The sequence below is a fragment of the Gymnoscopelus microlampas genome (genome assembly GCF_963454915.1).
Source record: "Gymnoscopelus microlampas genome assembly, chromosome: 7".
Classification (NCBI taxonomy): Eukaryota; Metazoa; Chordata; class Actinopteri; order Myctophiformes; family Myctophidae; genus Gymnoscopelus; species Gymnoscopelus microlampas.
In genome coordinates, this window is record NC_139944.1 from 4,290,704 (window position 1) to 4,318,387 (window position 27,684).

The following is a 27,684-nucleotide window of genomic DNA, read 5'->3' on the forward strand; positions in this document are numbered from 1 at the left end:
TACATGTAGCGCCAACACACTTGCTAATAAAGTATTCAATCAGTTAAATCAAACAAACAGAAGAGCGTTTCAATCAAGTTGCATTTTTTCGCACCCGATCAAAGTAGCAAAAAAAACACTCAAGTACTATGTACTCAAGTACAAGAGTTACTTTTACTTTACTCGAGTATGTCCATGTCTCAATACATTACACTTCTACTCCAATAGATCTCAGAGCCAACGTATTCGCTAGTATTTTCCCTTTACACAAAATTTGGAGAAAGTAGCCAATCTACAAGCTCACAACGTGGCACGTTGTGAGCTTGTAGATCGGCTAAAAAATAAAGCTGATAAATGGGTACCCTCTCCTGATTGGCTGAAATGTTGCCACCCACCTGAAAATGTATGTTCTGTTTATTAAAGAGCTGGAGAGACTGGACAAACACTCTATAGCAATGATTCAGAATATATAGTGCTTTAACCTTTGTAATAAAAAAACAGCTTTAAACCCGGGAAATCATCTGTATCATTTTAGCGTTGGCTATTCAAAAATAGCAGACATACAAGCTCACAGCACGTCTGCTATTTTTGAAGATTTTTGAAAAATCTCGAAAGTGTGAGAACTGCTGATTTTTTTTTTCTTCTTCTTTTTCCCGGCATTCGTAGAATCGGCCTCAGGTCTTAATGGGTTAACACAAAGATATCCCTTACCCCTATACCTCAAATCTTTCAAAGGTTGCCCACAGACTCCAGACATGAGGAAGTGTGTTTGAAGAGGGAGTGTTTTCACTTTTCTCTGCTATATAGCGTCAAGGTCACATAGTTTGTGCGTCGGCTGGACCGTGTCCAAGGTCGGAAATCAAAGTCACATTTTCCACACGGCAGAGCGGAGCGTCTCTCTCTCTCTCTCTCTCTCTCTCTCCCTCTCTCTCTGTGTTCTATATTATTCCACACAGGAAGTCCAGCACATGGAACGCTTTTGTATTGAATGCAGTGAAAACACACACGTGTGCCCGGTTTACAATTACACCAGACATTAACCCCTTCAATCCGGGAACGCATCTGTGTCATTTTTAGGTTTTAGCTATAACCATTATTTTGTACTTTGGCTACTCAAAAAAAGCATATATGCAAGCTCATAGAGTGCCGCGCTATGAGCTTGTAGATCTGCAATTTAAAATAAAAAAGGTGAACATTTGTGAATGTGAATACTTTGAATGTATATCTTTTTCAAAGCGAACATTTTAACTCAAATATTTGTGTCTATAACCATTATTTTGCACTTTGGCTATTCAAAAATAGCAGATCTACAAGCTCATATATATATATATATATATATATATATATATATATATATATATATATATATATATATATATATATATATATATATATATATATATATATATAATTTGTTTTAGCCAAGATTTTGAACTCAAATCTTTGCTTCTGGGGAGTCCCTGGAACAACATATTTTGAGATGGGGCTCCATAACCATTTTGGGGGTCCTTGACATGAAAAAAGAAAACTGTTAGGATTTAGAAGACTTGTGTAGATGCGGAAATGAAAAAACTTTTCATTTCCAAGGACCCACAGTTTCATAGTCCAATACTGTCCTTTTTTTTATATCATTTTATTTGTTTAAATAAAATTGTGAAAATAGCCGATCTGCACAAGTGAGCATGTAGATCTGCTATTTGCACTACTTTTTTTTCCATTGGTCCAATATTTATAAAACCCACGGACTGACTTAACTGCTTTCAACCTGATGTCCCGTTTGGGCATGTCACTATAGACGAATATAGCTGATCTACAAGCTCACAACACATGAATCTTTCGGTGCAGACAGAGGTTTAGTCCAGATTGTGTTCCGACGTGGATCAATGGAACTATTAGTAAATACCATGACATTATTTTATGTTATATTACTATCAATTTTTTTGTCCGTTATGCCAGTTATTTGGGGGGCCCAATTGTAATATTCCTCACAACCCACCAGTGGGCTCTGGACCACAGGTTGAGAACCACTGGTTCAGTCAAAAAAAAAGAAAAAAAACCTGACGTGACGTTTTGAAAGCCCCTATTTCAGCTAATTCAAATCCACCATCTTTTCCCAAAAATTGGCTGGAAGGGCAGCGAGTTCTACTCAGTAGAACTAGTAGAAGAAGCCCTAGAACAGGGGTGGGCAGCTTTGATGATGCAGAGGGACACTATATTTCCACACTCACTCCAGAGGGCCACATTGCATATACTGTCGTGCCATTCTATGTCACACAAAAGTAGCAAAAATAGCCGATCTACAAGCTCAAAACGTGTGTGACGCATTTTGAGCTTGTAGATCTGCTATTTTTGCTATTTTTTAAATTGGAATCCAGATTTTTTTTTACTATTTTTGAATTGGAATCCTGAAAAGTTACATTTTTTATTTATTTCAAATGCATTTAGTTATACTTATGTTTGAACTTAAATACGTTGGACATAAAAAGACAACAGAATTTTAATACTAGTCATTAAGCTACTATAATATAGCCTGAAGTAATCAAACCGGGTCATGTTTGCATGTGTGGAATTGTAACAGCTGAAATCAATTATATATCAGATATTATTAACCTGCGGGCCGCATAAAGTGAAGGTGGGTGCAGCATGTGGCCCCCAGGCTGCCAGTTGTATGTATGCCCTAGAAGCACAGCCTTCTAAATAAAAAATAATGGGACCATAATTTACAAAGACGCATATCATGGTAATTAAAAAAAGACTTTAAACTAGCGACTGGAAGCGTAAAGTATTTAGGACAATGATTACTAAGGTAATAAAATCAAGTGTAACGTTGAAATAGCGACACCTTCTAGGCCATTAATGAGAACAGCGGCGTTTGCATTACGTCCACACTGGCTTCATGTTCACGATGGAAATGTTGCCGCCCCATGGCCAAACAGCTGAAAGCAGAGACTCTGGTACCAGACGAGACTCTCAGCCTGCAGCTGTTCATCATGTCATCATCATGTGTTCTTCATCATTGCCATCAGGACTGACTCACCTCTGTCTAAACTTAAAGTCTCTAAACGGACATACCATCACAGTTTTTTAGGAGTGCGTTTCTGTTGATCACAGGGTAAAAGTCCAGAGTAGTGATTTATCCACCCAGTGTAAGTTTAAAGACACATTTTACAGCATTTAGCAGACACTCTTAAACCAGAGCGGCTTACAATAAGCAAGGTAAACACATACATCAAACGCAGAGAGACAAAGTAGTGCCTCGGTAAACTATATATAGGATCACAGCCACGTAAACCAAGAACCTAGCATCAGTCTAAACAGTATAATATGCACGGGATAATTGACGGGTAGCCGGTCATTATTGATAAATACATCCCGACAGGTGCTCCTAATCACCCTGAGGGGATTTATTTATCAATAATGACCGGCTACCCATCAATTATCCTGCTTATTACACAGCTACTTATTAAATGAATTAATTAATTGACCCAAAAGTAACGACAAAACAAAGTATTTCCTTGCTTACGGCAATGAAAGTATTCCATAAGTGGTGCACTGGGCGGACATGGTCGCCTCGGAAAACAAGGAAGTGTTTTGTGTACATTTTTTGGTTACCGCATCGTCTATTTCTCGCTTCAAATGTTTTAAAAAACATTCTTGAGAGCAATGTTTAGTTGTAATTGACATGGTGTGTTTGTTTACATGGCTGTCATGTTGGATAAGGCACAAAATCAAGCAGTACAGATTGATATGAACCAGCTGCTCTGGGTCTTTGATTAGACAGCGGTCTATTATAGAGCCCATCGGTCATTATCAAGAAATAACACACCGCTGAATTCAGCGATTGACCAATCAGAAGCAAGCATTCAGCCAAGCCGCGTAATAACAAAAAAATCAATAATCTGTACATTTAAACTATAGGATGCCAGGTAAACAACTGGACCATGTGATCTGTCTAAATAACATGATATCTACATTACAGTTTAAATGACAGTCACAAAGACCTTGTCTTTTTCTAACAGCTGCTGAAACTAACAGCGTGCATCTGATAGCTGGTGTCTGGGGGAGGGGGTTTGATCTGGGGATAAGCATCGCTCCATATCTAAGGTGGGGGAGCCATGGCATCGATCGCTCCATTGATCAGACGCCAGTTTTATAGGGCAGTGTTTCCCAAACAGTGTTTTGAAGTACACTGGCGTGCTGTGACCAGTGGTGTAAAGTAACTAAGTAAATTGTACTTAAGTACAATTCCGTGGTATTTTTACTTTATTGGAGTATTCCCGATTGTCTGTACTTTTACTTGTACTCCACTACATCTCAGAGGCAAATATTGTACTTTTACTCCACTACAATTATTTGAAAACTTTAGTTACTTTGTAGATTTTGATTATTATTACAAAACATACATTAACCACTTCAACCCTATATACATTTCGGCCATTTGAAAATAGCTACAAGCTCACAATGTGTCGCAATTTTGAATTCCGGGCTTTTACTTGTAACAGAGTATTTCTACATTGCAGTATTGATACTTTTACTTAAGTAAATAATGCGAGCACCTTTTCCCACCACTGGCTGTGACATTTGCACTTTGCCCCGTTGGTTTTGATTGATTGCATACTTTATCAACATGCTTATTAACAGTACAGCTAAGGTGAGCCTCGGGCACAAAACGTGAAAAAAAAATCACTGGGGTCAAGGCGCAGAGCACACGGGCGCAATGCCCTGATTCATTAACTCCCCGGTTCGATTCCCACGACCAGCCGGACGGACCTCCCAATGTCTTTTTCCACTATCACTGTCAAAATAAAGGTTTAACTCATTAAGACCAGAGGCCGATTCTACAAATGCATTCTAAACCAGTAGTTCTCACACTTTCAAGATTTGTATTTATTTTACAAAAACAGCAGACGTACAAGCTCGCAGCACTGCAGAAAGTGACGCGCTGTGAGCTTGTATATCTGCTATTTTTGAGTAGCCAACGCAAACATCTGAAATGACACGTATACTTTCCCGGTTTTAATGGGTAAAAATAAATATAAAAGGAGGTAAATATATTCAATAGCAGCCACATATATTGCGTTGTTTGACTAACTATATTCAGCCAAACGTTGTTTAAAAACGGAGCATGCTAATGTGATCCGCTGCTTAAGTCCATTATGAGCTGAGTCATGATCAGTTTAATCTTTCATGTGGTTAAGGTCATTAGCTGGCAGCTGTGTTGTGAGCCACCTGTGTTTGATTGATCTCTCCTCTGTCCATGTCGCCATTGACTGAGGCTAACGAGGAACTTAGTCTCTACTATGCAGGCAGGAGCAGTGTTGCATTGTGTTCTGAGCTTGTCAATTGTTTTTTTGTTGCGAAAGCTTTCCCCACAGTATGGATAGTGGGGTTTAAGTGGTCAAATGAATGGTAATGTATGCTAGTTATCTAGCAGCAGAGCTTCTTAGAGCAGACAGAGAGAAGGACCCCAGACCTTAGTCATATAGTCGTCGTGTGTGTGTGTGTGTGTGTGTGTGTGTGTGTGTGTGTGTGTGTGTGTGTGTGTGTGTGTGTGTGTGTGTGTGTGTGTGTGTGTGTGTGTGTGTGTGTGTGTGTGTGTGCGTGTGCGCGTGTGTGTGTGTGTGCACGCGTGTGTGTGGGGTGTTTAAGGCCAGATGGAAGCTGTCCTCTCCACAGATAGCAGAGAGAACGGTGTTAGCAACGCAGCAGAACGCCATGATGACACATAATGCTACAGTTCATGCATAGGAAACCAGTACACGTGGGAAAAGCTGAAACAAGGAACGCTCGTTTTTTTCCCGGGTCTCTTTGAGAGCTGTTTCACCCCTGCTGGTGTCAGAAAGAATTTCTCTCCATTCAAGTGGGTGTTTTTTTGCCGAACTTTAGACGTTTTTTAGATCTTATCACCTTAATAAACATAGTCATAATTACTATACTAATACTACGACTATTAAAGTCATTGGCAAAAAAAACAACAACAACAAATAGTCCAAAAATGTACTTAAGTAGGCTACAGCACTCAAGTAAATGTACTTAGTTACTGTCCACCTCCGGTTGCATGTGGGAGTTCGCTATGATCCCGGTGCAACATGTTTAAAATGTTGGACCACCTCCAAACAGAACCAGGTTTTCTCACGGGCCTCAGACCCCCAGGTTGTGAAACTACCGGCCTAAACCTGTCAACACCACCCGTCACCCCCCCGAGGCTTCGGCGGCGCGCTGCGGCCTCTCACTATAGCTGCAGGAAGACAGCGTCAGGCCAGGGGAGTCAGGGTGCGATCGTAAATTGTGCCTGACGTCCGGTTCCCTCAAGGTTGTTTTTGAGAGGTACAGTACGGGGTTTTAGCCTAGGGCAGTGGTTCCCAAACTTTTTAGCTTAACCCATTAAGACCTGAGGCCATTCTTAAAAATGTTTTCTAAATCCTAACAGTTTTTTGAAAAAAAACAAAAAACAAAAAATGTAGATTTTTCAAAAATAGCAGATCTACAAGCTCATAGCGCGGCACTCTGTGCCACGCTATGAGCTTGTATATCTGCTATTTTTGAATAGCCAAAGAAATCGAAAGTGACACAGATGCGTTCCAGGTATTAATGGGTTAAGAGCCAAAAGAGAAATTAGACGCTTGTCCGGAAAATAGCAGATCTACAAGCTCACTTGTGAGCTTGTAGATCTGCTATTCTCACTACTTTTTGAACGTTGGAATGTTGGAATTGTTTTTAATTGATCAAATATTTTAATGATGTGAATGTAGAATAACAAAAAAAAGGGGATTATTTTCTCTCGACCCATAAAAAGTGGTCCGCGACCCAAAAATGGGTCGCAACTCAGTGTTTTGGGAAACAGTGTTTTAGGGTGAGGGGAGAAGGTCTGAGCGGTGGAATTTACGTGGGCTCTAGGCATGGGGAGAAAGCTGAGTTATTGGATACGCCGCGGGTGCATGTGCATTCTCCTTTTGCAGACAGCGTGCAGTCAGTCAGTCAGTCAGTCAGTCAGTCAGTCAGTCAGTCAGCCAGCCAGCCAGCCAGCCAGCCAGCCAGCCAGCCAGCCAGCCAGCCAGTTGTAGTGTCCACATCCAGATGTCTGTGCATGGGGGCGGAACAATTCACCAAGTTCATATGGTACCTAGAGCTAGGGGAGCCAACTTTTCATTCGGAGGTCAAGGACCCCCGAAATTACACATAATTAGCCCACGGATCCCCATTTGAAAAGATACACCAGGGACCCCCATAAAAGAAGATCATTTACAGTTATAGCAGTGTTATTCTCAAACATTTTAATTCCAAGGACCCCCAGTTTGATATGCTTTAGGCTACGGAGCCCCATTTGATACCCTGTTGATCCCTGGGACCCCCAATCTATACAGAGTAGTATCATCTGAGTTACTTTATCTCTGAGAGTGTACAAATGGAACCAAATGGACCCAACAGGTCCATTTGGTTCCATTTGTACACTCTCAGAGTTACAGACCCACAAGGGTCCATTTGGTTCCTCACTATCAATCATTTGCCTGTGGACCCCCTGGAACCATAGAGGTATAATATAATATAACTAGAGGGCGGATTGCCCCGCCCCCAGCTATCATTTCAATGAATGTGCTCAGTGGTGTTTTGAAGCACCCGGAAGTAAGACTAGGAACCAATATGGAACCAATATGAACCAATGGAATGGATCCATGGGTCGTGACGCGTCGTGAGCATGCGCACAAAACGGGAGGCGCACGCGCAGTAGCATTTTAAGTGCATTCTCAGATTTGACCACCGGGCTTGGCCGCTTCACTGTTCTACCGTAGTTCTGGGGGCATGCCTGGAACTCCTTCAAGGACCCCTGGAAGGGGAGAGAGAGAGAGAGAGAGAGAGCACTTTGATCGCCCTCTGGTCTAGATCAGCGGGTTCTCAACCTGTGGGCCGGTGAGGGTATTGCAAGAGGGGCCCCCAAATAATTGGCAAAACATCATGACATTAAAAAGAATCATGTTTTAAAAAATGACATGGTTCTTTAAAAAAAAACATTCCATCGACCCAAGCCGGGAAAACAGTTACAAAATAAACAGCCCACCCATCTGACCACTTAACACTTTCTTTCTTCTGAAGTGGTCAGGTGGGTGGTGCCGCCAACGCTTTGGAGAGGGCCCTGATCCAGAAAAGGTTGACAACCCCCCCCCGTGATCCATATTTATGCCCCAGCTCAGGTACAACGTTCCGGGGGAACGGGACGGGAGTCTGGGGCGCTCGAGTAAATTATTATGACCGCGGCCGGTTCCCTCTCCTGCTATTTATAACCCAGCCAGGGAAGTGGAACGTTGTCCTGTCAGAACAATGCTGTGGAGCGGAGGGCTGAGAGACAGAGAGAGAGAGAGAGAGAGAGAGAGAGAGAGAGAGAGAGAGAGAGAGAGAGAGAGAGAGAGAGAGAGAGAGAGAGCAACAGTGCCTGATTTTGTGAGCCGATGGAAGCTTCATGAACACACAATGCGACTGGACAGACTTGGCACCAGCTAGAGCAGAGGTTCCCAAACCTTTTAGCTGGAGACCCAAAAGAGAAACGTGTTGTCTTGTGAGCTTGTAGATCTTGTAGATTTTCACTATACTTATTGTAATATTGTAATATTATATGTAATATTTATTTTTATGTATGGAATTTGTTTGATTTTGTATTAGAAAAAAAAGAAAAGAAAAATAAATGTGGGAAATAAGCAATGAAGGGATAATTACTTGCGACTCATAGACTCATTGGTCTGCATTGGTCCGTGACGTCCTTAACAGTGGTGGAAGCGTCTTTACTTACGTTTAAGTAGCAAAGTAAAAGCACTGTATTCATTGGATTTGAGTAAAAGTACAAAAGTGTTGGTACCAAAAGAAAGTACCAAAAAAAAGGCGAAAGTTACTTTACATCCCGGTGAATAAGAATGTTCTCTTGTAGCAGTGGAGGAGTCATCATGAGTGATGGCTTCACTCGTGCTCCTCGGTAACATCTCCACTATATGCAGGGTAGTTACCGCCTCCACTCGCTCACAGTAGAATTATGGGTGAATAAATCTTTAACAATGAAGTGTGTAGGTGTTTGTGAAGAATGTTTTTTTCTTTACATTTGAGATAGCTCTTACATAGGTAAGAGGTATAGAGATGTACATTATATTCCAATTTCACTGTATGTTGTGGGTCAAGTAAAATCACAGTGCAAATGTAAACAATTTAACCACTTAAACCTCAGCATCCTTATTGTGAGCTTGTCAATCTGCTATTTTCTGCGAAAGCCTTCCCCACAATAACACAAAACAGAAAATACACCACATTACATTACATTTACAGTCATTTAGCAGGCGCTTTTATCCAAAGCGACTTACAATAAGTGCATTCAACATAGGTAGGGAACAAAACTACTAATCGCCAGAAGTCTTAAGTGCATTTTCTGCTAAAACAAGCAACCAAAACCACCTAGCGCTAAGGTAAAAGTGCAATATACCAGCTACCTACTTTCTTAAACAGATGAGACAAAATAGCTAAATCAAATGAGCAAGAGCTAAAACAAATCGACTAAACAAGATCCAATAAAACCATAAACCAGCATAGAGCCCTGAGGGTCAACCATATGGGGTTTAAGGGGTTAAACATTGTACCCTCTCAGATTTAGATGAATATACTGATGATTTCACAGTGTATGGCCTACACCCGCTCCCCTGGCTCCCTGTCTTATCAAACACATATCCGGTGAGTAGCATTTACTCAAAGGATGCTTCAAAAAGGTCAAAGATTCTCCCCTTCTACTGTACCAATCCACGTAGATACCTACAACCCCATCTACAAATCCATGTACATATCTTCAGCCCACCCACTGCTCGACTTCCATAGGACGACCGACTTGGAAGAACTCCCCACCAAGCTGACTTCACCATCCAATCAGCTCGGGTAAAGGAACGGGAGTCCGAGGAGGTCCCAAACAAACGCCTTGTCCCTGGCACCCACCCCCCAAGGAGGCAGCGGTCAACTCTTAACACATTCACCCAACAGGTCCCTGGCACCCACCCCCCAAGGAGGCAGTGGTCAACTCTTAATACATTCACCCAACAGGTCCCTGGCACCCACCCCCCCAAGGAGGCAGTGGTCAACTCTCAACAGATTCAGGAGCGGACATGGCCTCTGCTTGGCCAGCCTTCACAAATGGTGCAGCAGCCCTATAGCCCACTGTGTGCTTGTGGAGAGCAGCGAACAACGGAGCACATCATTGAAGCTCGTCTTCTACAAAGACTGAAAGGAGGACTAGTCGCGCTCCAACACAGCAGACCAGGAGGCAACTGCTTGTCTCAAGGACTAGGCCCTATGCACAGCAGCCATACTGTAAGACATTCACAGGTGTTATCAATGATACTAATGAAGGCTCTGTTCCATTCTGGTCAGACGGAGTCAGGGTGCTGATATTGTGCATGTTGGCTCACTGGAAACACTCCCAAATGGCCCTTTACGGGTGTGTAACTCTGAGAGTTATGGGGGTCGTGGAAATCTGAAATTCAAAAATCTGAGAACTACTGTGCTACACTAAATGGAACAGAGCCTTCATTAGTATCACTGGTAACACCTGTGAAGGAAGTGATAATATGGCTGCTGTGCATAGATCCTCTTCGCATTCGCTATAAACTAAATAAGTTGTATGGTAAAAAATGCGGCACGTCGGTGTGGAGAACATGTTCTCACTCACCTCTGTCGGGCTCGAGCAGGAAGACGGAACTGTCTCTCTTCTCCTCTTCCGCGGCCTTCTCAGAGATTTCGCCGTTTAGGTTGAGCTGTATCTGGGGCTTCTCTTCACCCTGGGGAGAGTCTACCTTTACCCTGGGCGGCGGTCGGACGGTGCCGGTGGTGGTGGTCGGCTTGGCGGTGGTGGTGGTGGTCGTCTTGGCGGTCGTGGTGGATTTGGTAGTGGTTGTCGGTTTTGCGGTAGTGGTCGGCTTGGTGGTCGTGGTCGGTTTGGTGGTTGTGGTCGGTTTGGTGGTTGTGGTGGGTTTGGTGGTTGTGGTGGTTTTGGTGGTTGTAGTCGGTTCGGTGGTTGTGGTTGGTTTGGTGGTTGTAGTCGGTTTGGTGGTCGTGGTCGGTTTGGTGGTCGTAGTCGGTTTGGTGGTCGTGGTCGGTTTGGAGGTTGTGGTCGGTTTGGTGGTCGTAGTCGGTTTGGAGGTTGTGGTCGGTTTGGAGGTTGTGGTCGGTTTGGTGGTGGTAGTCGGTTTGGCGGTTGTGTTCGGTTTGGTCGTGCTGGTGGGTTTGGCGGTGCTGGTCGGTACGACGTTGGCGGTGGCGGGGGGCATCATCTCCGTCCTCCCGGAGATTTGCTCCAGCAGCACCGCGGCGGCTTCCCGGTGGTCACCCACAGGGTCTATAACGTAGGGCACGTCCCTGCCTCCGGCCGCTTCTCCGTTCGTCAGCATGACCACACTTTCTTCTTCTTCCTCTTCTTCTTCCATCATGTCTTCCTCGCCCATGTCTTCCTCGCTGGTATACTGTACATCCAGCGCCTCATCCGTCCCGTGGGAGTACAGCGGACCACCGGCCTGCGGGCGGGTCAAAGGGTACAGCGGAGGTATTGCCCGGTCGGAGCCCCCTCTCCTCGCCGGGTGCACACTGGAGTAGACGTTACTCTCTGCGGCGCTCGGTGGGTGTTTGGGGCGTATTATACCGTCCGATGCTTTCTGTGCGGGCGTTTTACTCACAGGGGGTCTTTGGGGAGGAGGCACTGCAGTCACTGAACCTCTGTGCGGGGGGTGTTTTTGACTCGCTGTGCCTCGGTGTATGGGGAAACCCGCGCCGTGGCCCCCTCCTCTCTGACTAACCGTCTGTGGTTTGATTTCGCTCTCCGCCATTCGCAGAGGGTGCAGGGGGCGAGCGAGGCTCTCTGACGCTCTGGCGTTGTGCGGTAGGCTCTGCGTGTAGAGATGGGGCAATTCAAATGAACACAATTAATCAATTGTAGGGGCTCAGCATAATCCAGACACAAAACATAATTCTCTACTTATGTGCCAAAATAAATGTAGAGCTGAAGATACTACTTTGTAATGCAGTTGAAGAGCCTTGCGGGCAGAGGTCCTGAAGCCTATATTGACGTTTAAATATTAAAATTGAATTTACTTCCAAAGTAGCCTGCCCCAGCGCGTCTGATATATGGTCTAGAGGGGCGGAGAAAACATCCGTAGGCTCCCATTGGTTCACCGCCCCGCGCCCCTCCCCCTCCCACATCGTGCAGCATTGAGAGCCCTGACGTCACAACATTTGGAGTGACGCCCACTGCACTCTGGTTGGTTGGGGAAATGAAAGGTTGACTCCCACTTCCTATGCCAGAAATGTCAACAGCTTGGTCCAGGCTTTCTTTTTGAGCAAAACGCGAGGGAGAATAAAAGCCTGGAGATCGAGGCTACTTCCAAAGAGATAATACTTTTTATTTATGTCAGTATTATTTGATACTGTGTTATATGGCTACTGTATTATTTGTGTTTTTTAAAAGGCAGCAAATGTGCCGACTTTATACATCCATTTTGCAGAATTAATTCACACGCGATGACCGTGATAATGGTGAAACCGTGACTATTTCTCTCACTATAATCGTACCATCAAAGTCCATAATCCCCCCCAACCACCTACCTGCACGTTTCTCTGCCCAGTGACAGAGGTACCGGCGCTGTTGTTCTGGCGCATGGAACTCCCTCCGGGCGCCTTTCTCTGGTGGTCCGGTGGCGACGCAGGGCCGCCCGTCACCTCCTCCGCTCCGCCCGTGGACAACACGTGCTCGTGGAATGCTTGTCGTTCTCGCAACTCCAGCTTGGCTCCTCCTCCTCCTCCTCCTCCTCGGCCCAAGCCCTGGAAAAGACCGGTCATATCCTGGAATGGACCGGTTATGTCCTGGAGCGGAGCGCTCAGGTCCGTTCCCGTGGAGGCGTGACGTGAGGCGAAGACGACCCTGTTGGCGGTGGCAGAAAGTAACCTAAGTGCGTTTAACACAAGTACTGTACATTTTGAGGTCTACATTACTGGAGTATTTCCAATTTTCAATACGTTATACTTCTACTCCACTACATCTCAAAGGCAAATATTGTGCTGTTTATTCAACTATGATTATTTGCGAAAAAAATGTATATCGCGATTATTGCGGCCAAAATAATTTGTTATTATCAATATTATCACGATAATAAAAAAAACGTGTATAACTCTGCGTTGCGATCCTATGTAAGCTTGTTGATCTGCGTGGATGGGAGAGATTTGATGTAGATGGGAAAATAGCGGTCCAAGTACAGAGCCAACTCGAGTTCAGTGTGTGTATGACGATGGACAATTTCTTGATGAATCAAAATCTCCACGAAATGGTTATCGTGAGCATTGTTTTGATGTTGTGATAAAATCTTACCTGTTGTCGGCAGAGGGCGACTGGCTGGGGTAGAAGAACGGCGGTTCGGGGTGGTACAGATCCGGAAGCTCCGTAATCGGACCGTAATCGTAGTCCTCCATCTCCTCGGTATCCATGGCGGACGGTGGCTTGAAGAGCGGCAGGTTGCCGCCACTCGGAACCGGAACCGGAACCGGAGCCGGTGCCGGTGGTGCCGCCGGTCGTAGCGGTTTGGAGTGGCCTCCTCGGTCGAAGCCAAACGGGGGGCCGACGTGCGCGGCGGCAGCCGCGTTCCCCTCCGTGGTCGAGGCGGGCTTCGTGTGGACGCCGGGCTTGTGCTGCGACGGGTCGCAGTCGGGGACCGGGTAGCACATGAGCTTGCCGCCGTCGGTCGGGCAGTGGCACACCCGACACGGGTCCATGGTGAAGGAGTGGCCCGCCTCGTACTTCTGCCCGCCGTGCACGCAGCCGATGCGCTCGCACTGCATGCAGCCGTCCGCTGGCTCCAACACCTGGGAGGGAATATGTTTCATACTAATATTATATGTGTGTTTACATCCTATTACATTTGAGAAAAGTCAGCCCTTCCTGTGCCCCGGTGATGCCAATTCATTGTTTCGGCATCAACATATCACGTCACTACAACACTAGCCACAAAGTTCTCGCTTCACTTACGCATTGTTCCGTCTACTTTTCATTGCTCACTATACATTTGCCTCTTTGGAGCATAATTATTTTACGACCTTGTTACCCCAACATTCGGCTCAAACATGGGGAAAAAATGCATTCTACTATGCTGCAACTAAAATGTGGAATGACCTACCAAAACCCATTAAAGATCTCGACTCCCTAACCAAACTCAAAACTGACCTAAAAGAATGGCTGTCCTTAAAATGCAAGTGTGCATAGTTGTCTGTACTCCTTGATGATGACATGCATTTATTGTTTTGTCATGTAAACACTGGGCAAAGTTACGTACTACGCCTTTAAACTTTGTCTTGAGTCTTTTCGTCTCAACAGCACCCCTTGCTGTTGTCATGTGACCAGAGTCCAGTCAACAGATGTTTACAGCTGCTCAACAGAAGGTCAACGGCAACTATCCATTATTATTACTTTTTCAATTCATCAAATAATCGAGATGTCATTTTTTATCAATGAATCAAAATAGTCGTTCTGAGCCTGTAGATTGCTATTTCCAAAGGATTTGTATACATTTGAAGACTTGTGAAACAGGACATTCTGCATAATGAGTACTTTTGGTACTTTAAGTACATTTAGATACCAATACTTTTGTACTTTTAAGTCAATTTTGAATTCCGGACTTTTACTTGTAACAGAGTATTTTTATATTGCAGTATTGATACTTTTACTCAAGTAAAAAATGTCAGTACTTTTTCCACCACTGATAAAAATGTGGTAAAATGCAATACAATATTTTATAATAATAATAATAAAGCACCTCGATGCAGTTGGCTGGAATGTCGGGGCAGCTGATGAAGTGACAGCCGATCCGACCCCCGCCCTCTGGACAGGAGCACTCCGTGCTGCCGTAGTCTACGAAGTAGGAGTCTCCCTCCGGAACCTGAAGGGGTTAAAGGTTTTTATGGGAAAGTTTAGCGCACATATTGGCACATTCTTTTTTCAGCTTTAGTATAAAAAAATCTGTTATTGCAAAACTGGAAAAATAAAGAAGCACCTTTTCCCTTCAAAATTGGAAAGCACAAATGAAATGTTATTTGAGTATTGAGAGAACAATGGCGGAGGACAGTAATAAAGAGAAACAATTTAATGAAGTGTGGAGTTCAATTTATGAGGCACTGTAGGTGGAGTGGAGCTGCAGAGTCACCCGGCACTCACCCTAAGGAACCTAGTGTGTGTGTGTGTGTGTGTGTGTGTGTGTGTGTGTGTGTGTGTGTGTGTGTGTGTGTGTGCGCGCGCGCGTGCGTGCTCGCGTACAAATGCACATTATTATATTATTCCACTTGACAGAGCCTTTCAGGCTGTAGCTCCCTTCTGCAGGTCCTGAGAGCTGCAGCGTCTGTGAGCATTTTTAACCCATTAAGACACGAGGCCGCTTTTTTGAAAAAACAGTTTTTCGGAAAAAAAAAAAACTGTTTTCACGATTCTTCAAAAATAGCAGATCTACAAGCTCATAGCGCGGCACTCGGTGCCGCGCTATGAGCTTGTATATCAGCTATTTTTGAATAGCCAAAGAAATCTAAAGTGACACAGATGCGTTCCAGGTCTTAATGGGTTAAGAACCACTTGAAAACACTTCTGTGTGGACAGGCATTCGCGGAATATCCTTGACCTTTTTCTTCTCTGTAATATGTTTGCTGTTTTTTTTGTTCCGAGTTCTATCGTACAGTTTGTGCCGCTGTTATTCGTTTTAATTGTTGAATTTGTATTGTATGTAAAGCACTTTGTGAGTTTTCTCTGTGAGAAGTGCTATATAAATAAAAATGTACTTGCTTGCTCAGTTACTTACTTGACCTATGCATGTTATTATATTGATAGAAGGCATTTATTGATTTAGAAGGCATTTGTAGAATCGGCCTCAGGTCTTAAACCTGCAGGTGAAATCAATTTCTATCAATTATACACCCCATGAAGCCTTGAATTCATTTAGATTTTTGTTTTGTTTGTTTTGTTTTTGTCGCATTTCTAAGCCAGATCTACAAGCTCATAGCGCGGATCTACAAGCAGATCTACAAGCTCATAGCGCGGCACTCTGTGCCGCGCTATGAGCTTGTAGATCTGCTATTTTTGAAAAAAACTTGAAAAGTTGAGCAAATCTTTGAATATGAATATATATATTTTTACGCGACATTCTTTTACTCAAATCTTTGCTTCTGGGGGTCCCTGGAACAAAATATTTTGAGGTGGGGGTTCAAATATATAATTTTGGGGTCCTTGACATGAAAAAGTTTGAAAACCATACATATTAGCAACATACTTTTAGCAACATACGTTTCTTCGTAGGATTTTTGTTAGGATTTAGAAGACATTTGTAGAATCCCCAGAAGCAAAGATTTGAGTTAAAAATGTTTGCTTTAAAAATACATATATTCCATGATTTAGAAAAAAATAGCAGATCTACGAACTCATAGCGCGGCACTCGGTGCCGCGCTATGAGCTTGTATATCTGCTATTTTTGAATAGCCAAAGACACAGATGAAAAAATGACACAGATGCGTTCCAGGTCTTAAAGGGTTAATGGGTTAATAAAGTATGCAATCAATCAATCAATCAATCAATCAATCACCTTGCCGTTCTTGAAGCCGGCGTTGACACAGTCGTAGTACTGGTAGCCCTCACACGTGCACCCCGTGTGGACGCACGAGGCGCAGCACTCTCCGCTCACCAATGTCTCCTCGATGCAGTTGTCCAACAGGGGGCAGTCTACCCCGGTGCAGTCCCTCTGGCACTCACACACACACAGGCACAGCACCAGAGGCACACAGCACCTTTTTGGGGGTTTTTTTTGGACAGAAAATATTAGACACATACATATTACAAAATATCAGTAATGTATCAAATGTGTTTTGGGAATAGCCGATCTACAAGCTCACAATGCGTCGCGATGCTACACATTGTGAGCTTACTGCTTAAGTACAGTACTTGAGTAAATGTACTTTACACCACTGCAAAATATCAGGACAAAATCCAGTTACAAGACTGGAAAGAAGAGCTCAGAGCTTGTAGATCTGCTATTTTAGTGTGACACTATAGTAAGATCAAGTAGGGCTTTAATTTACGAAAAAAACGCAAAAAAGGTTAAAATATGGAGATACGGGCCAAAGAGCAATGATATGTCAATTTTGAAAGTGTACAATTATTACATGTCTCTATATGTTTTAAGTTATTTGTCGTATCGGCCCTGTGCAGATTGTTGTGAAAGCCACGAAAAACAAGCTATGAGCTTGTAGATCTGCTATTTTAGAAAAATCGCGATGTGTTGTTCCAGGGACCTCCCAGAAGCAAGTTAGTTAAAAATGTTCGCTTTAAAAGTATATATATTCAAAGGTTTGCACAAATGTTCACGGAAATGTTTTCAAAAATAGCAGATCTACAAGCTCGTAGATCTGCTATTTTTGAATAGCCAAAGAAATCTAAAAATGACACAGATGCGTTCCCAGTCTTAACGGGTTAATCGCAAGTATTTGCAAGACAATTAATCGCCGGGTAAACATTTCACGATGACGACACAGCCCATATATATACCTCAAAAACCACGTCACTTCAGCTCTCAGGAGACGAGGCATGATGGCGGCCCCGCCCAGGGACGAGTGGAGCGAATCAGAGGAGAAGATCAGACGCCGTTCCGTTTGGCCAGGTTTGGGTTTTTTTGTCCTCAAGGATTTCCCTCCAGTAGTATGTCTCTGTCTTCATCAATCACCTCCCCACACACACACACACTCACACACACACTCACTCACTCACTCACTCACTCACTCACTCACTCACTCACACACACACACACACACACACACACACACACTCACTCACTCACACACACACACACACACACACACACACTCACACACAACCTGGAACATGGAGAGAGGGGATGTTAGGAGACAGCGAGAGAGAGAGAGAGAGAGAGAGAGAGAGAGAGAGAGAGAGAGAGAGAGAGAGAGAGAGAGAGAGAGAGAGAGACATAGGAGGCCTTCATATCGCTGTGGGTGGAAAACATATTTTCTCCAAAAAACTAACTTTTCAGGAATTGTGTGTGTGTGTGTGTGTGTGTGTGTGTGTGGGGGGGGGGGGTACTCGAATTTTTTACTTAAGTAAAAGTATCAATACACTGCAATGTAGAAATACACTGTGTTACAAGTAAAAGTCCGGGAATTCAAAATTTACTGAAGTACAAAAGTATTGGTATCAAAATGTATTTAAAGTGCCAAAAGTAGAGAGTACTCATTGTGCAGAATGTCCCATTTCACAAGGTAATGTGTATCAAATGTGCTACAATCTTTTGGAAATAGACGATCTACAAGCTCACAAGCTTGTAGATCCGAAATGTATGGCCGAAATATATATGGGGCTGAAATGGTTAAAGTATGTTTTGTAATAATAATCAAAAACTACAAGTTAACTGTTAACTAAAGTTGTCAAATAACTGTAGCGGAGTAAAAGTACAATATTTGCCTCTGAGATGTAGTGGAGTAGAAGTAAAAGTACTGAAATTTGGAAATACTCCAGTAAAGTACAAATTCCTCAAATTTGTAGCACAGTACTTGAGTAAATGTACTTAGTTACTTTACATACATATCCTTTTTGTTAGGATTTAGAAGACAATTGTAGAATCCCCCAGAAGCAAAGATTTGAGTTACAAGTATTTTCTTTAATAAATATATATATATTCACTTTTTTCAGATCAGCACACATTTCCACGATTTTTCAAAATAAATAGCAGATCTACAAGGCCGTAGCTACGGCCTTGTAGATCTGCTTTTTTTTAATAGCTCAACGTATAAAGTATAATGGCTAAAAATCTAAAATGACACAGTATGCGTTGCGTTCCCGGGATTGAATGAGTTAAACGCTACAAAAAAAGCTGAAATATACAAGGTCTCCATCTGACAGCGTGGAAGTGGGAGGCCTGTCATATCCTGAACACATAGCTGCTGCATGGGTCCCTGCTACACATCTGGTATCACAGTTAGAGCTCAGACCCTCCTCCTGTGAGTCCTAGCTTTGCTTTTTAAACCGCCATGGGGGAACCGTACAGACATCTAACATCGTCCATCTCATTAACCCACTGAAACCGGGAACGCATCTGTGTAGCCACAAAATATAGCAGATCTACAAGCTATTTTTGAAAAATTGTGGAAATGTGTGCAAATCTTTGAATATATATATATATAATATATATATATATATATATATTTTTTTTAAAAGCGAATATTTTTAACTCCAATCTTTGCTTCTGGGGGGGTCCTTGGAACAACATTTTGATGAGATGGGGGTCCGCGGGCCAAATATATAAAGTTTTGGGGTTCTTGACATGAAACAGTTTGAGAACCACTGATTATAACAACATACGTTTTTTCCCCAAAAACTGTTAGGATTTAGAAGACATTTGTAGAATCCCCCAGAAGCAAAGATTTGAGTTCGAAATGTTCGCAGTTTGAAAAATAATAAATTCAAAGAGTTGCACAAATGTTCAAGATTTTTCAAAAATAGCAGATCTACAAGCTCGTAAGAGCTTGTAGATCTGCTATTTTTGAATAGCCCAAAGTAAACGATAATGGTTAACGTCTAAAATGACAGATGCTTTGCCGGTCGTAATGAGTTAAACATCAAACACCCAAATGCTTTTTCTAAAATCCTTTCACGGCTCGTCAGTCCAAAAAAAAAAAAAAGCGTCCAGATGGAGAGCGTCCAAGACTTCAATTATATTCCTGCCATGTTCCATGATTGTCAGTAAGATCTAAAACAATATATATATATATATATAATAATTACGCCACTATGACAATCTTACGGTTACAATCTGCCCTGAGCGGTGCTCATTAGAAGGGGCTTTGCTTTGCTGAAAATAATTGCGGCGGATTATTTATTTATTTTGGCACACGCGTGTGTGTGTGTGTGGGGCCGGTTGATTATGGAGATGACATAATCTGGTGGAGGGGCGAGCGGACGGGAGATGTCTCAAAAATGCTTTTTAGCAAGATGTTTTAATAAAACGTGCACTCAATAGTCAAAGAGACTGGAGTTGCACGGCAACACTCCATTATATCTTTTCACTTTTACCTTTTATCACCTCTCTCTCTCTCTCTCTCTCTCTCTCTCTCTCTCTCTCTCTCTCTACAAAGTAGGCATTTATCAGACGCTCTTATCCAGAGAGACTTACAATAAGCAACCAAGGTAAACACACACATAGAATGATAGAATGCAGAGAGACAGTGTAGGGTCTCAGTAAACTAGGATCACAGGTATATCAAGAACCTAGCATCAGTATAAATAATATACTATCAAAAATATATAATATCTCTCTCTCTCTCTCTCTCTCTCTCTCTCTCTCTCTGACTCTCTGACTCTCTGACTCTGCTGTCCTGACATCAGTGGGGATTTCAGGCCCCACAGTGGTGGAATGAACTTCCCACTGATGTCAGGAGAGCAGAGTCACTGCCCATGTTTCGCCGCAGGCTGAAAACCCACCTCTTCTACCCTTCCTCTTCGCCTTGCCTACTTGTTGTTAACTAGTTGTACGAACTTGTGTTTTATTGTTTTATTGGATCTTGTTTATTTGTTACACTTATTTGTTTTAGCTCTTGCTCATTTGATTTTCCTACTTTGTCTCATCTGTTTATGTAAGTAGGTAGCTGATATATTGCACTTTTACCTGTGCTGCTAGGTATACTCTTAGTTGCTTGTTTTAGAAGAGAATGCACTTAAGACTTCTGGTGATTAGTAGTTTAGTTTCCCACCTATGTTGAATGCACTTAATGTAAGTCGCTTTGGATTAAAGCGTCTGCTAAATGACTGTAATGTAATGTAATCTAAAGTGACACGGATGCGTTCCAGGTCTTAATGGGTTAACTGGAATAACGAGGGAGGAAATAAAATCAAAAATCGATTTCCCACACAGCTTCCTCAGGTCCTGATGGCTGGCAACTATATACACAGACCTGAGTAGGCAACCCAGCCTGGTGAAGATCTGTGCTCAGTGGAGCGCCCCTTTCCTAGTGCTCATGTAGATAAGGCTGAGAGTCACTGACAGTCTATATGGTTTATATCAGCGGGTCCCAACCTTTGGTCCTTGGAGACCGCCCCTCCCTACCCCCCCCCCCCCCCCCCCCCTCTTACTTCTGAGACAAGCTGAGACCCATTTCACACAGTCACACACACGCACACGCACACGCACACGCACACACACACACACACACACACACACACACACACACACACACACACACACACACACACACACACACACACACACCACCAATCAATCAATCAATCAACAGGCAAATTCTTAATCATTCCAAAACAGTGTTTTGAAGACACTCTACATTCCTCTACAGATGTGACAACTTCCTTCTTTTGAAGTGATCGCCAACAACCCAGCATCCTATTCTGGCTCTCAAAGTGGGGTCCGGGGACCCCCAGGGGTCCTTGAGGGGATTCCAGGGGGGTCCCCAGCTAAATGAGTTTATAGCATCAAAATCACCCCTATATTGGCTATTTGAAAATAGACGATCTACAAGCTCACAGTACGTACCAGCTATTTAAAAATTATATATTTTTTAAAAACACACTAACCCTAACACAAATATTCTATGGGGGTCTCTGCAGTGGTGGAAAAAGTACTCAAATGTTTTACTTGGTAAAAGTATCAACACTGCAATGTAGAAGTACTCTGTTAAAAGTAGAAGTCCGGAATTCAAAATTGACTTCAGTAAAAGTACAAAAGTATTGTATCAAAATGTACTTAAAGTACCAAAAGCAAAAGTATTAAAAAGTTTGAAAATAGCAGATCTACAAGCTCACAACGTGTCGCGGTGCGACACGTTGTGAGCTTGTAGATTGGCCTATATAAAATAGGGCTAAATTTAAGTGGTTAATGTGTGTTTCATAATGTAATAATGTATATCTGCAAAGTAACTAGCAACTACAGTTTTCAGATAATTGTAGTGGAGTAAAAGTACAATATTTCCCTGAGATGGAGTAGAAGTAAAAGTATTGGAAACTGGAAATACTCCAGTAAAGTAAAAATATCTCAACATTGTACTTATAAGTACAGTACTTGAGACTGAGTAAATGTACTTAGTTACTTTACAACACTGTCAAAATATAAACAGTCGGCCTGCTGACAGCCATTATTACAACACGCAGTGGAAGTTAGTGCGCAGTTATTGCGAAATAGTTCACACGCTAAGCTTACGTGCGCTGTTACACTGGCATTGGTTAGCCTGTCGAAAAGTGTGACTCCAGAGGTCACTGTGGAGTCAGAAGCGAGTCTTCTCTTTAGTTTGCATTCTGAGAGAAATAGCTGCATGATAAGTAAAATGTTGAGGTATTTTTACTTTACTGGAGTATTTCCAAATTTCAATAATTTTACTTCTACTCCACTAACATCTCAGAGGTAAATATTGTACTTTTACTCCACTACAATTATTTGAAAACTTTAGTTACTAGTTACTTTGCAGATATAAAGTATTATTATTATCGTTATAAAACATACCCACTTTAGCCTTATTTTATACCTAGGCTAGAAAATAGCTTATCTACAAGCTCACAACGTGGCGATGCGTTGTGAGCTTGTAGATCTGCTATTTTCAAACAGTTTAGTACTTTTACTTGTCGTACTTTAAGTACATTTTGATGCCAACACTTTTGTACTTTTACATTTTGCATTCTGGACTTTTACTTGTAACGGAGTATTTCTATATTGCCACGACTGATATGCACTGTGATAATTAAATAATTGAAACTGAATAGAATAAAAATGTTTAAATCAATCTCAGGTAAACTGGCACAGCTATTATTATTATTATTGTTATTATTATTAGTTATTTTGTTTGTTTTTTATTCAAAAGACAAACAACAGTCATACATAACACGTAACCTGACCTAACTGGAGATCATGCCAGCATTTCCATAAATAAATTGCAGAAAATAGCAGATCTACACGACAGCTTGTAGATCTGCTATTTTCGGCAAAGAGGTTTGGTGTAGAGAGCAGACCAAGTACAGAGCCAAAGGTCAAGTTTTGTTTTACTAAGTATTGAGGGTTTAATTGGTTAAATAGGCCTATCTGAAAATACACATTAATCACATGTTGTTGTTTTTTAAAACATGAATTTACACAACACTGATGATAGTGCTGTCAAACAAGTCTAATATAGACATAATATAGCAGTGGTGGATTTATTTTTATTTTTTTACTCAAGTAAAAGTATCAATGTAGAATGTCCCATTTCACAAGTTTTCAAATGTATAAAATGCATAACAATCATTTGAAAATAGCCGATCTACAATTTCACAATGCGAGCTTGTAGATCGGTTATCTTCAAATGGCCGAAATGTATGCAGAGCTGAAGTGGTTAAGGTATGTTTTGTAATAATAATCCAAATCTACAAAGTAACTAGCAACTAAAGTTGTCAAATAATTGCAGTGGAGTAAAAGTAGCTTACAACATTTGACTCTCAGATGTAGTGGAGTAGAAGCAAATGTACTGACAATTGGAAATACTCCAGTTAAAGTAAAAGTACCTCAGAATTTTACTTAAGTAGTACTTGAGTAAATGCAGGCTACTTAGTTGAATAAAGGCATACATATAGATATAGACCCTGTGGAGTCACGGAATTCGACAGGTCACCAGTTTCGTTGTAACCCCAGAATCCCTCCTCCATCCATTGATTGACTCTCATACAATATACTTGCATTGTGTTTGTTTTCCTACAACAAACTGTCATAAGAGCATAGAAGACCACTTTCATATGACAGTTTAATGTCTTTGTGTCACTCCTGCATTAGGCTATTATCATGGTCTTTAGTTGTTTGAACCCAGAAATGACTTTTATAACCCCAAAAATATTAAACAAAAATACTCCTGCACCTAAATAGACAGTGTTCACTATGATTAAAGTCGTGTTGCTGCCGCAAACCTATGTATTTACAACATTTATACTTTCTAATTGATATATCGAGGTTAAAATAGCCGCAAAGACTTGCAGACTGATGCAAAAATAAATATTTGCTGCAAGTTTTAACCAGTGGTGGAAATTAACTAAGTACATGTACTTATAACTACTCAAGTAGGCCTACTGTACTTATAAGCACACTTTTTGAGGGATTTGTACTGGAGTTTTTTTTCCCAATTTTCAGTCCTTATATTTCTACTCCACTATATATATTACAATATAATATTGTACTTTTACTCCACTACAATTATTTGAAAACTTGAGTTACTAGTTGCTTTGCAGATATACATTTTATTATATTATAATAAAACCACTCCATCCCTAGCCAAGCTCACAATGCCTCGCATACACACCATGCTGTGAGCTTGTAGTAGATCTGCTATTTTCAAACATTGTAGTAGGCTATATTTTGATGCCAATACTTTTGTAGGCTACTTTTACTCAAATATTTTTTTTAACACCGGACATTCACTTGTAACAAATACCCCGTTACACGTTGTAAGTTACGGAGTATTATCTACATTATGGCTATTCTACTCTTATAGCCTAACATTGATCATAACATAACACAAGTTTAGTAGAAGTTCAAACTGGGCATAACAGCCTGACAACAGTAGCCCAAATACATCGAGATTAAAAAGTGGGCATAAAACGCACAAACAAACGGATACAGCAACTAAAAAAGTGTGCAAAGAGTCGATCGATCATTGTGATCAGTGAAACATCTGCCTGTAAACAGCGTGTCGGACGTTGTTTACAGGCAGATGTTTCCCTGATCACAATGATCGATCGACTCTTTGCACACTTTTAGTTGCTGTAAAGAAACTGGGGTTATAACCTCTAGTTCACGCGTGTGTCTGTTTGTTTGTTTTGCATGAGTTATTGTTTTTACCTTGAGTTCCCACAGTGTTGCGGTGATACGGTGTGTTAGGAGCAGAGATCAGCAGGTCCCAATTGAGTGTGGAGATGTGTGAACTTTTTTGCCCAGCCAGACAGACAGACAGACGCATCTAGTGGGACCTGCAGCACGCCAGAATCAGCTAGAGTGTAGGAGGATTCTTCTTTTAGGGGGAGGAGGGGGGAGGCAACAAAAGAGTCAGCGGTGGTGGAGAAAGTACTCAAATGTTTTTACTTAAGTAAAAGTACTCAAATGTTTTTACTTAAGTAAAAGTACTCACATGTTTTTACTTAAGTAAAAGTTTAAATATAGTACCGCAAAGTAAAAAACACTCTGTTACAAGTTCATTCAAAATGTACTTCAACGTATAATAAAAGTACAAAATGTATCGAAATGTACTTAAAAGTACCTAAAGTAAAAGTACTCATTATGCATTCTGTCCCGTTTCACACGTTTTCTAATGTATAACATTTTAAGATATTTTTGAAAATAGCAGATCTACAAGCTCACAATGCTATGCATCGGAAATGTTTATAGGGCTGAAGTGGGTAATGTATGTTTTATAATAATAATCGATTCAAAATCTACAAGGTAACTAGTAACTACATTTTTCAAATAATTGTAGCGGAGTAAAAGTATAATATTTGCCCCTGAGCTGAGATGTAGTGGAGTAGAAGTAAAAGTACAGAAAATTGGAAATACTCCAGTAAAGTTAAAAAAATATATATATATCTCAAAATTGTACTTCAGTACAGTACTTGAGTAAATGTACTTAGTTACTCTACACCACTGAGGAGGAGGTAACAAAGAGTTCCCCCTCTAGTCTGCTCTGCTCTGCTCAAGGCATGCATGCATGCAGGGATTATCCCATGACGGGCCGTCCCATGGTGAGAGACATGGTGGTTTGTTTGGCCTAGCAACCATGAGGAAAGAACAAAGAAAAAGAAAAGAGAGAGTGACTTGTCACTCAACATTGTAGCTAATTAGGAGGATGGAGTTTTTTTTATGAACCACTTGGACCACTCAAACTGGGGTCTGGGGACCCTCAGGGGCCCTGGAGTGGATTCCACGCCACCCCCCCCCCCCAATTAAAAATCAATTTAAAAATTGCCTACAATGTAAGGTAATTTATACTTTTGAATACCTTTTTTTGTTTTTTACTTTCGAATACTGTCAGGTATTCAGTTTGACTGAGCGACTTTCCCTTGTGGTTGAATAATATTTGACCAGGGGCATGTGTGTATACTTTAACTCATGTACTGGGGTTTGAGTACTTAGTGTAAAGGGCTGCCCTCTGGCCCTCTTGTGTTTCCTGTAGAATCAACTTGTCAGGCTTGTAAACGTGTGTCAGTGGTGTGTTGTTAAGACTCTTGTAAACAACAACGTGTGTCAGTGGTGTGTTGTTAAGACTCATGTAAACGTGTGTCAGTGTGTCAGTGGTGTGTTGTTAAGACTCATGTAAACGTGTGTCAGTGTGTCAGTGGTGTGTTGTTAAGACTCATGTAAACGTGTGTCAGTGTGTCAGTGGTGTGTTGTTAAGACTCTTGTAAACGTGTGTCAGTGGTGTGTTGTTAAGACTCTGGTAAACGTGTGTCAGTGTGTCAGTGGTGTGTTGTTAAGACTCTTGTAAACGTGTGTCAGTGGTGTGTTGTTACGACTCTTGTAAACGCGTGTCAGTGTGTCAGTGGTGTGTTGTTAAGACTCTGGTAAACGTGTGTCAGTGGTGTGTTGTTACGACTCTTGTAAACGTGTGTCAGTGTGTCAGTGGTGTGTTGTCAAGGCTGTCGCATGCAGCTCATAAACGTTAAGGTCATGACACGGACAAACACAAGAGCTGGTGTGTGTCTAGAAGCATTACTCACCCTGCTGGCTGCCTACTTAAACACTTAAACCCTATGTATACACTTCACTGAGCGGAGTGGCCACAGGGCTCTGTACCGGTGCTTCCCAAACGTTTCAGCTCGAGACCCCAACACATTAATTTGGTCTCTCACCACACTTACAAAAAAGTACATGAATGAACCACTTAAGCCATATTTAATAGTGAAAACAGCTACGATAGGCCCACATATAACAGCTATGTACCGTATGCTATGGTTCTTGAACCACACTTTGTCGTGCAACGGTGTTGCACAGAAATAGCCAATCTAACAACGGGCTGCGAAGCGATGCATGTGAGCTTGTAGATCAGCTGTTTTCAGGAGGGGTGGATGCAGACATCCAACCAACATAAAAAAAATCGTTACTGTCTATCACATTATGCTATAAAGGTGTCTTAGGTTAGGGGCTCCCCAACAACATGCACATACGCACGCACGCACACACGCACAGCCCACACACCTATGAAACCCGAACAAAATGTACATTAAAACAAAGCAATAAATGTAATAGGAGTGCGTGTGCAAAGCTGCATGGAAAAGCAAGTGAGTCTGCTTGGCTTGGTTCACAATAATGCAGAGAGAATGAAATAATTACACACACACACACACACCCACGCACGCACGCACGCACATGTGCAAACGAGCGCACAAGTCAATCTTTACACTTTCCTCATGTCAGGGTGTCACTCAGTGTCCTGATCAACATTCTAATGAGATCACACGAGTGTGTGTGTGTGTGTGTGTGTGTGTGTGTGTGTGTGTGTGTGTGTGTGTGTGTGTGTGTGTGTGCGTGCGTGCGTGCGTGCGTGCGTGCGTGCGCGCGCGCGCGCGCGCGTGTGTGTGTGTGTGTGTGTGATCATTATCATATAGATAAGACACGGGCAGAGGAACAAAGGGAAGATTAGATCACTCTCATC

The 27,684-nt window shown here is 42.1% G+C and overlaps 1 protein-coding gene across 1 annotated transcript in view; it reads right to left on the reverse strand.

Moving 5' to 3' along the window:
- Nucleotides 1-24,970, reverse strand: part of LOC311049468 (uncharacterized protein) — a gene marked incomplete at its 3' end in the record, with an annotated part of 55,792 nt that extends 30,822 nt beyond the window's left edge. The window contains exons 1-7 of the mRNA XM_084063043.1: nt 24,882-24,970; nt 17,558-17,771; nt 16,599-16,800; nt 14,793-14,915; nt 13,355-13,845; nt 12,595-12,910; nt 10,670-11,879 (exon numbers count right to left, since the gene is read on the reverse strand). Of these exons, the coding sequence (XP_083919169.1) occupies nt 10,670-11,879; nt 12,595-12,910; nt 13,355-13,845; nt 14,793-14,915; nt 16,599-16,800; nt 17,558-17,598 (2,383 nt within the window). The 5' untranslated portion in view covers nt 17,599-17,771; nt 24,882-24,970. The remainder of the gene's footprint in view (nt 1-10,669; nt 11,880-12,594; nt 12,911-13,354; nt 13,846-14,792; nt 14,916-16,598; nt 16,801-17,557; nt 17,772-24,881) is intronic.
- Between the last annotated feature and the right edge of the window lie 2,714 nt (nt 24,971-27,684).